The sequence below is a fragment of the Mixophyes fleayi genome, chromosome 9 (genome assembly GCF_038048845.1).
Source record: "Mixophyes fleayi isolate aMixFle1 chromosome 9, aMixFle1.hap1, whole genome shotgun sequence".
Taxonomy (NCBI): Eukaryota; Metazoa; Chordata; class Amphibia; order Anura; family Limnodynastidae; genus Mixophyes; species Mixophyes fleayi.
The window spans coordinates 125,232,291-125,242,425 of NC_134410.1; the positions used below are offsets into that span (position 1 = coordinate 125,232,291).

General features: G+C 42.3%; 1 protein-coding gene across 1 annotated transcript in view; it reads right to left on the reverse strand.

Moving 5' to 3' along the window:
- Positions 1-6,723, reverse strand: part of LOC142101904 (myosin-4-like) — a 30,971-nt gene extending 24,248 nt beyond the window's left edge. The window contains exons 1-24 of the mRNA XM_075186335.1: positions 6,622-6,723; positions 6,404-6,542; positions 6,123-6,241; positions 5,882-6,031; positions 5,625-5,795; positions 5,238-5,544; positions 5,058-5,128; positions 4,651-4,738; positions 4,445-4,562; positions 4,231-4,354; positions 4,011-4,147; positions 3,663-3,918; positions 3,325-3,567; positions 3,061-3,237; positions 2,824-2,969; positions 2,648-2,738; positions 2,173-2,562; positions 1,958-2,084; positions 1,621-1,739; positions 1,223-1,419; positions 958-1,141; positions 695-860; positions 478-602; positions 87-395 (exon numbers count right to left, since the gene is read on the reverse strand). Of these exons, the coding sequence (XP_075042436.1) occupies positions 87-395; positions 478-602; positions 695-860; positions 958-1,141; positions 1,223-1,419; positions 1,621-1,739; positions 1,958-2,084; positions 2,173-2,562; positions 2,648-2,738; positions 2,824-2,969; positions 3,061-3,237; positions 3,325-3,567; positions 3,663-3,918; positions 4,011-4,147; positions 4,231-4,354; positions 4,445-4,562; positions 4,651-4,738; positions 5,058-5,128; positions 5,238-5,544; positions 5,625-5,795; positions 5,882-6,031; positions 6,123-6,241; positions 6,404-6,542; positions 6,622-6,723 (4,056 nt within the window). The remainder of the gene's footprint in view (positions 1-86; positions 396-477; positions 603-694; positions 861-957; positions 1,142-1,222; positions 1,420-1,620; positions 1,740-1,957; positions 2,085-2,172; positions 2,563-2,647; positions 2,739-2,823; positions 2,970-3,060; positions 3,238-3,324; positions 3,568-3,662; positions 3,919-4,010; positions 4,148-4,230; positions 4,355-4,444; positions 4,563-4,650; positions 4,739-5,057; positions 5,129-5,237; positions 5,545-5,624; positions 5,796-5,881; positions 6,032-6,122; positions 6,242-6,403; positions 6,543-6,621) is intronic.
- Positions 6,724-10,135: the final 3,412 nt, after the last annotated feature.

Below are 10,135 nucleotides of genomic sequence, written 5' to 3' on the forward strand. Positions count from 1 at the left end.
GTATTTAATTACGTAAATGTTAGCTAACCAAAAATTAAAAGTAATAATAATAATAATTTTCTATTATTATCTTATGTCCTTATCACCTTGAGTTGCGCTTGCACGTTTCTGAGCTGTTTCTGTGTCTCAACAGCTTGACGGTTGGCGTGGCTCAGCTGAATCTCCATCTCATTCAAGTCTCCTTCCATCTTTTTCTTCAGTCTCAGGGCATCGTTCCTGCTCCTGATCTCAGCATCTAATGTGGTCTGCATGGTGTCGATAACTCTCTGACTGTTCCTCTTAAGCTGTTCAAGCTCCTCATCTTTTTCTGCAATTTTTCTGTCCACCTCAGATTTCACCTGGTTCAACTCAAGCTGGAGGCGAAGGATCTTGGACTCTTCATGTTCCAAAGATCCCTATTTAAGAAAGACACAGTTAGTAAACAATTGTTATACGAATAGTACAGTTGTGTGTTGTCTACATAAAATGCCTTTATACCTCAGCTTCCTCCAAAGCTGCTTGTAGTTCTGTCTTTTCCTGTTCCACCAGCTTTTTGGCCTTCTCTAATTCGTGTACAGTTTTTCCGATCTCTCCAATCTGTTCAGTTAGATCTGAGATCTCCTCTGATTAAGGATAGATAATGTGGTTAATTTCTAATATTTACAAGTTCAACAATAAAGTACAGAAGCTTCTGATTGTAGTTTTCCAATCTTACGTTGCAAGTTCTTATTTTCCCGTTTCAGCGTTTCCAGGTGGTCCAAAGCCTCCTCATAAGCGTTCTTCATCTTGAAGATCTCGGTGCTCAGAGTTCGGGCTTCCTTTTGAGCTGCCTCCAGCTCAGACTGACCCTCTTCGTACTTTTGTTTCCAGTCTGCCAGAACCTGTTCATTTACAGTTGTATGATGTAGATTTTATCTGAATATCAACAGTATGGAAAGCAAACAGAGTCTGAATATCTCATGTAATAACTGGTCGTACCTTATCGAAGTTCCTCTGCTTCTTATCAAGAGCGGCGGCTGCGCTATTCGCTCTCTCAACGTCAACCATCAGATCCTCAACTTCAGCCTGAAGCCTCTGTTTGGTCTTTTCTAGGGAGGCACATTTGGAATTCACGGCCTCCACTTGTTCCTCGGCTTCCTGGAGACGCTGAGCAAGCTTCTTCCTACAGGTGAATAGTTGGAAAGTTAGTAATTACAAGAATCTCTTTTTTAGCGACTATGTAACCTATGTTTTAAGCACATACTTGGCCTCTTCCAGCTCTTCTGTTCGCTGAATGGCATCGGTTTCATACTTGGTTCTCCATTGGGCGACTTCACCGTTTGCCTTGGACAAAGCCCTCTGAAACTCGGCCTTTGCTTCCTGTTCCTCCTCATATTGCTCACGGAGCAAATCGCAGTCATGGCGCGATGATTGCAAGGCGTGAGCAAGAGCGTTCTTGGCCTGTTAATGCAAAGTATGTATTCATTTACTAAGCTCTAACTGCAATATAGAATACAGCAATATAAAAGTCACTAGACGTAAATATCAACAGAAGGTGACTAGTTCACTGAAGACTTAGAGTCAAGATGCTTTATAAGGTGGTTACCAAAATGGACTTAGATATGGTTTACTTAATTTAAGGCCATGTTGTATTTCATATACCTTGGTTTCTTCCTCCAACATTCTCCTTAGTTCTTCAGTTTGCTGGTTGAAAGCTTGTTTTCCTCTGGTCAGTTGGGAAATCAGAGATTCCTTTTCTTCAAGTTGACGGGACAGTTCACCTTGGAGACATCATCATATTTAGTTATTGTTTTTTACGTTGGTATCCTATTTTTTAAGCCTGGTTTATTAGAACTTATCTTAGTCAATCTACTCTATAATCCTGTACTGTAATAGGAAATTGTACTGGATCATATCGTAGATCAAGATGATCTCTCGTCTCACTGTAATCTTTTATGTTTAAAAATAGGCTTTCTATTTTATAGATTATTTTAAGTACCATTTTCGGTCTGGAACCGGGCCCTTTGGGTTGAGAGTTCGTTGATGAGGCGTTGGTGCTCATCGTCCTTAGTCTTAAACTCACTGACCTGGTCTTCAAGAACACGGCTCACTTTTTCAAGGTTGGCCTTCAAGGATAGATAACAAAATTATCAGGTTGGTTTCAGTTATTACAGAAGAAATGTATACTTGCTGTTCCTATGATGCTTCTCATACCTTTGATTTTGAGACAGTCTCCAAGTTGCTGGCCAGGTCATCGATTTCCATCTTGAACTCACTCTTCTCTTTCTCCAGCTTCTGCTTAACTCTCTGGAGATTATCAATCTGTTCCCCGAGCTCAGCGACACTGTCGGCGTGCTTCTTGCGCAGGGTGGCCGACACAGCTTCATTTTGAAGGGTGGCCTCTTCCAGGTCTCGTCTCAGTTTCTGGAACTCTGCCTCCCGTTTCTTGTTCAATTCAATCTGTGCTGAGGTGGCACCTCCGGCTTCTTCAAGCCTTTCACTGATCTCCTCAAGTTCCCTGGAGAGGTCTGCTCTCTGCTTTTCAATCTTGGCACGAGTGGCACGCTCAGCTTCTATCTCCTCCTCGAGTTCTTCAATACGGGCCTGATAAAGAACATTTAGTAATTATTAACACAGTTTGATTTATTATCAGAAGCAATATTCTTGCCTCTGATCTCTATGACTATACCTGCAGTTCCTTGATCTTTTTCTGCAGTTGAGACCCCAGGGATTGCTCATCCTCAATCTTTCCTTGCAGTTGGCTTAATTCAAAGTCCTTCCTATAATTGCACATTAGGTAATTGTCAATAAATTGATTTACAAGGCAATATGTTCTAGTAAACCATATAGAGGATCATCACTAACTTCTTTATTTTGTCCTCAGCTTGCTGTTTCTCATTTTCAAGATCCATAACTGTTTCTTGAGAAAGCTTCAGATCACCTTCAAGTTTTCGTTTGGCTCTTTCAAGGTCAAGACGAAGTTTCTTCTCTTGTTCCAGGGAACCTTCCAGCTGATTGGACACAAAATTAGATACAAACTTAGCATAACTGTTAATGAGTTGATTGTCAATGTCCAAACAAATTAATACTATCTGGACTCACATCGTCCACTTGTTGTTCCAGCTTGGTTTTAGCTTTAGATAGAGTGTTGACTTTGTCCTCCTCTGCCTGTAGATCATCTAGAGTTTGTTGGTGAGCCTCTTGGAGAGCTTTCTTTTCTTTGGAAAGCTTTGCGATGCTCTCATCCAGTCCTGCCATTTCCTCAGTAAGGTTTTTAACCTAAACAATAAAGAAGTTTAGCAAATTTATTTTGCTGTTTGTAAGGTAACGGTGCATTAGTCGGAAGGCACCATAAATGTCTCCCACCTTGTTTTCTGTGGCATGCTTTTCCTTCTCGACTTTGGCCAAGGTAAGTTCCAAGTCATCGATGTCTTTCTTCAACTCGGAGCACTCATCTTCCAGTTTCCTCTTCTTGGCCGTTAACTCGGCGTTGCTTTCCTCCTCATCTTCAAGTCTTTCTGTGAGTTCCTTGATCTTGGCTTCCAAATTAATTTTATTTTTTATCAGACCCTCACACCTCTCCTCTGCATCAATCAGGCTTTCCCCTTCCTATTTGAAAATGAAAAGCAAGTATTGCGTTTGAAAATAGCTGGTTTTTATTTTAAATGTAAATATTAGATTTTGCGTGTTTTTGCCCATCTTACCGATTGCACTTGTAGCAGCAGGTCGTTCTTTTCTTGCAGCAGACTAACCATTTTCTCCTCCAATTCTTTCCTTCTTGCATCTGACTTTTTCAGTGATTCCTTGGTCTTCTCGAACTCCTCTTTCATGTTGGCCATCTCCTTCTCAGTCTCGGCGCTCTTTAGAAGAGGTTTAATCTTAAAGTACAACTTCATCCATGGCCAGTGCTTGACGTTCATGAATGACCGGACATTATACTGGATGACGAAGATAGCATCTCTGTTTGAAATACAATATAACCGATAGTTCTATTTAATATCACTTCCTGTGTGATCATGTTCGCCTACTACCAATTGTCACATCCTCATTACCGTCTCTCCACCATCTTCTTGAACTCGATTCTCATCAAGTAGCCTCTGCACCGAGCTTGAGTACGTGTGATGAGTTGGGCCAACTTCTCGTCTCTCATCTCTTCTAGAACACCCAAAAGACCAGCTTTAAAGAAGACCTGTAGGGAAGAAACTTTTTAGTTGATGTACTTCAGCTGGAGTCATTGGACCCTCTCATTCAACTAATGTCTTCTGCTCATACCTTTGTGTGCCCAAATCTGTATTGGGTATGATCAATATCAATGGAGCCCAGGAGTTTCTCGGAGGCCTTCTTACTGTCAATAAACTCCCCCGCTGGGATTGCGCTGGCATTCAGTAACTTGTACCTTAGTTGCAAAATGAACGTACATTCTGAGTAAGACTTGGTTATATTTTAGGGGTATGTTTTGGCTAAAATTTCATTGACAGCTGTTTACCGTTGCTTGAAGTCACCGTAGAGGATTCTGCTGGGGAATCCCTTCCTGCAGATTCTGATACCTTCCAACACACCGTTACATCTCAGCTGGTGGATGATCAGATGGTTCTCCATGATGCCTGGGTGACAGTGATACAAGATGTTAAAAGCAAATACTAAACGTTAGACCATAATTTGCGGCGTATTGCAGTATATCATGGACATCACCTGGAGTTTTTGTCTCGTTTGGAATCAGACAACGCACAAAGTGAGGGTGAGTGCTCCTCAGGTTGGTCATAAGCTTGTTGAGATTTTCCTACGGAGGAATGTAAATGTACTTGTTACTGTTATTCTGAGTCACAAACAGGGGTCACGTACATAGTGGAACCATTGTTGACAACCATGGTGGAACCCTATCGCCATCGTTGCCAACCATGGTGGAACCCTATCGCCATCGTTGCCAACCATGGTGGAACCCTATCGCCATCATTGCCAACCATGGTGGAACCCTATTACATGGAAATTGCGTGGTAACCGGTCAAAGAACAAAGCAATGTGATAAAAGAATTTCAGACTATAGAACTAAGTCTTGTAAGAACAGCATAGTGTAGCATCGTCACACCAAAGGAGCTTACTCTAAACAGGGCAGAGACTGTCTGGAAAGATGACCCCTTCTTCTTCTTTCCTTTGGCTCCAGAATCAGGAGCTGAAAAGAACATTTTAATATTTAAGCTAATTGCATGGAACTGTAAAATGCTACATGTATATTTAGCTATGTGCTATATGCCTAGGTATATTTTTCGCAGAAGACCTACCATCAGCTGCAGCGTAGGAAGAGTACAGGAAGGCCAAGAGCTTCACTGGAGATTTCTGGTAGAGCCCAATAACAGTCTCGTTCAGTGGGTCCTTGTTCTTGTCCAACCAGCCGGTGATGTTGTAATCCACAGTACCAGCGTAATGTACCAAGGAGAAATGAGCTTCAGCCTTTCCTTTACAAGGCTTCGGCTTCTCGAAGTTCTTGCACTTGCCCAGATGTTGGTCGTAGAGCTTGTTCTTGAAGGAAGTGTCGGTAGCTTTGGGGAACATGCACTCTTCTTCCAGGATGGAGAAGATACCCATCGGCTGTGAGTACAAGGCAATAGGTCACAAAACTCGGATCCGTTGGAGCTTATGAGCAAATAATATATAAAACCAATACCCACCTTCTCAATAAGCTCAATACAGGCAGCCAGATCCATTCCAAAGTCAATGAACTCCCAATCAATTCCTTCCTTCTTGTACTCCTCTTGTTCCAGGACAAACATGTGGTGGTTGAAGAATTGTTGCAGCTTCTCATTGGTGAAGTTAATGCAGAGTTGCTCCAGACTGTTGTACTAGAGTAGAGAATAGAAAGCTTGTGAATGTGCATTGCATAGATAATATAAAGGCTTCTGCCCGCCATAATCAACTTTCAGCTTACATCAAAGATCTCAAACCCAGCAATATCCAGCACACCAATGAAGTACTGTCTGGGCAGCTTGGTTTCCAACTGTTGGTTGATACGGATGACCATCCACAAGAACAGTTTCTCATAAATGGACTTGCTGAGGGCACCGATGGCGTTATAGACCTACGGAGAATGACATCTGGTTACTTCATTTCCTATCAACACTTTCTAGAGGAAAGAAAATCCACAGCTCATTATATTCAAAATATATTACCTGTTGAACGGTTTGCCCCTTGGTGACATATTCATTGCCAACCTTGACCCTGGGGTAGCATAAAGCCTTTAACAGGTCGGCTGGGTTCAGACCCATCAAGTAGCCGATTTTATCAGCAGCTGCAAAGCAAGTGTACAAAAAATTTACTGCCTGAAAAACCTAGTCGAGAACTATCAACGCTACTTGGTTAGTGATGATAGGTATGTCAGGCTGGTATTTTTTTTTTTGAGGCACTGGGCAATGGCTTCCATGTAGATTTGTAGGCATGAAGTTTGACTTACCTTCTGTGTTATCGGGCTCAGCCTGTTCCTCACGCTGTTTTTGCTTGAATTTCATGTTGCCGTGGTGCATGACGGCTCCCGTCATCTTGTAGATGCCAACCTTTTCCTCCGGTGAGAAGCCCAGGATGTCAATGGCTTGCTGCAGATACAAGGACATGTGTTACTTCACACTCAATGTTTAGGTTGGTTCTTAGCAGAAACAACTTTTTACTCCGTACATCTGTAGCCAACAACTCCTCTTCATCATCGATGCTCTTCACGGAAATTTCACCCTGGCTGGTGAAGGGGTAGTCGTATGGATTTGTAGTGACGAGAAGCATGTCTGGAGATGGAGGATAACAGAAGGTCCAAAGCCGAGTGAGACGGCAGAACATAGCCAGCCCCAAAATATAATTTTACAAATAATTTCAGACAAATTACCAACGATCTCTGGTTTTTTGTTTGTCAAGATCTGGTAGAAGATGTGGTAGCTTCTCTCCGCCGAAAGCTGGAATGTTACTCTGGATTTTTCCAGCAGGTCTGTCATTGAGAAATTGTAGATATTACAGACGAGAAGCAAAAACTGATAGAAAGAAAGATAAATTCATTTATCTGTTCAATCTTACAAGTCTCGATATCTGCGGAAGATAGTTTTCCTGTGGTCCCGAAATGGATTCTGATGAACTTGCCCTAAAGATTGCAAACATAGGAATTCAATAAAACATAGATCATTGACATTGGGCATGTACGTTTTTAGAAATGATTGTTTCGCTTACAAAACGGGAGGAGTTGTCATTTCTCACGGTTTTGGCGTTACCAAAGGCCTCTAGTAGAGGGTTAGCCTGGATGATTTGATCTTCCAGTGTTCCCTGGGATCCGAAAAACATACAAGTCGGTCATTACAGGATGGTGTCTTTTCGTACAGGCACAAACATTTAGACTGTGCAGACTGACGTCTGTATTGTAATGCAATCAATTTTTTTTATTAGTGATTATCGGATTTGTAGGGACGGTTTACCTGCAGTTTGTTACCAGAATCTTTTTTCTTGTGTGGGTCCCCAATAGCTGCAATTGTTGCAAAGTACTGGATGACACGCTTGGTATTCACAGTCTTCCCTGCTCCGGATTCTCCGCTAATGTGAACGAGACACAGAAATCAGGGGGGGCTTATAGTTCTCCCCAAACACAAGAGCTAACGTTTCATAAGTCGTTAAGCAACTTACGTAATCAGGATAGACTGGTTTTCACGATCTACAAAATAGAAGATACATTGAGTGATTTCTGTTCTTGTCTGTGCGCAGCTTAAATAACATCTAAAAAGAAAACCTCCCTAGCTGGCCTTTGTGCTTTCCAGCAAGGTCTTTTATATAATCAGGCCGAGTTGTTAACTTCCATTGCCCCTGGGATGCTGCACATCTCCGCTGTGCTCTGCGTCGGGTCCAACTGCATCCAGGAGGAAGCAGTTCTGTGTTGTATCTCTGCCTGATGATATATAGACATGGCTGGAAAGCACAGAAGGAGGCCAGAAACATTCACTAAATATAGGAAATATTGACTCTAAGTTACTACAAGAGTTGTGCTACTATATTCTACTATTAGAGTATGGGAAATCCTTATTTAAAAAAACAACCTCCTGTTTAGTACATCAGTATTATAGGATTAAGGCGAGAGACATAGAAAATGATATATGGCTAATTACTAATGTAGAGCTAGAAGATCTTACCTGTTAACATAAACTGATAGGCGTTATCAGAGATGGAGAAGATGTGTGGTGGGGCTTCCATACGCTTCTTGCCCCTGTACCCCCCAACCACTTCGGGGTTGTACACTGGCAGCCACTTGTAGGGGTTCACAGTCACACAGAACAGGCCAGAGTAGGTCTGGAGTAAAAAGAAAGTAATAGTAAGTTTGTGGCCAGTTCTATGTGTAACACCGAAATTGGTTCTTCAACTGCCCCCTTCTTTCTCTCTCTTCTGTCCCTATTTTTCTTCTTATCAGTGTCCCTCGTCGTGTTGGGCCATGAAGAAAACTAAAAAGTTGTTTTTTTAAAAAAATGTGGTATGTTTTGGAGGAGAGGGAATCCTGCATTTAGAACAGGTGTTTGGTCAGAAAAAAATAATAATTCAGATGTTGACCCCGAATGCTTTTTTTTTTTGTATAATAGTCCATCCCACGGCCCAATGATCTGACCTGGATCAATAAATGTAGTGTCCTGTAACCAGCATGGATATGACACTACGTGTATGGATTGCTGCTATCCCACTAGGGTAGAGTATCTTAGCTTGAAGGAAAGGAGTCTTACGTAGATCATCCAGGCTGCGTAACGCTCTTTGAGGTTAAACAGCACGGAGGCCTCGTTCAGGTGAGTCAGCATCGCCATGTCTTCAATTTTATCGAACTTGGGAGGATTTTGGGGGTTGACTTGTTCTTCCTTAACTGTTACAGTCTGAAAGAGAAAGAGACGATATTCAGTGGAGAAGATTTATCTTACACATGGTGAGTACCCTAAGGATGGTGAGTACCCTAAGGTTGGTGAGTACCCTAAGGTTGGTGAGTACCCTAAGGATGGTGAGTACCCTAGGGATGGTGAGTACCCTAGGAATGGTGAGTACCCTAGGAATGGTGAGTAGACATAGGATGGTGAGTACCCTAGGAATAGTGAGTACCATAAGGATGGTGAGTAGACCAAGGAATGGTGGGTAGATTAAGGATGGTGAGTACTCTAAGAATAGTGAGTACACTAGGGATGGTGAGTACCCTGAGGATGGTAAGTACCCTAGGAATGGTGAGTAGATTAAGGATGGTGAGTACACTAGGGATGGTGAGTAGACTAAGGATGGTGAGTACCCTAGAAATGGTGAGTACCCTAAGGATGGTGAGTACCCTAGAAATGGTGAGTACCCTAAGGATGGTGTGTATCCTAGGAATAGTGAGTAGACTAAGGATGGTGAGTACCCTAAGGATGGTGAGTACACTAGGGATGGTGAGTACCCTAAGGGTGGTCAGTACCCAAGCAATGGTGAGTACACTAGGGATCCATTTCCGCTTCTTACCTTCCCATCATCCGTCTTTGCGGTCACTTTGCCCCCTTCGCGTGAAATGATTGTGGCTTTCACGTAAAGCTCCTTGTCGTCGTGCACAAAGCACGAACTCTTGGCATCAAACGGCTTGTTCTGGGCCTCCAATCTTTCTTTCTCAGATTTCCGCAGGTAGGGGGCGGCCTCCCCGAAAACTGACATTTCCTGGTCTCCCATGGCTGCAGCTCACTCTGAGAGAGAGGAATTGTATTTTCCGCATTGCAAAATAAATAACTTAATAGCAACATACATATTAGGACTAAGTAACAAAACGTCTGCAGACCTTTTGTAGATCAGAGATTAATGGGAAGGAAATTACAAGCGCTGTCACAATATTACTGGACTGGTTGATGCCCCGTTATGTGAGGCTGTTCTAGAGCAGTATTAGTAAAGATTAAGGGGCAGATTTATCAAACCTTCTAAAAAGAAAACGTGGAAGCATTAAGTGTGTTATTATTTTCATATATCATTTGCCAGAATCTAAATCCCAGCAGATGATCAGTTTGCTAATTAAATCTGTTGTTTTGTCTACAGGATCTACAGAATCTATTTCCGTGTCCGAGCAGCGTGAATAAACTATTATGACGACACAGCATCCAATGTTTCCCGACCTTTTTCTGATGGTCTTCAAATAACGAAGTTCCACTCCGAGCTATAAGAGAAGCCACAGCGCAAT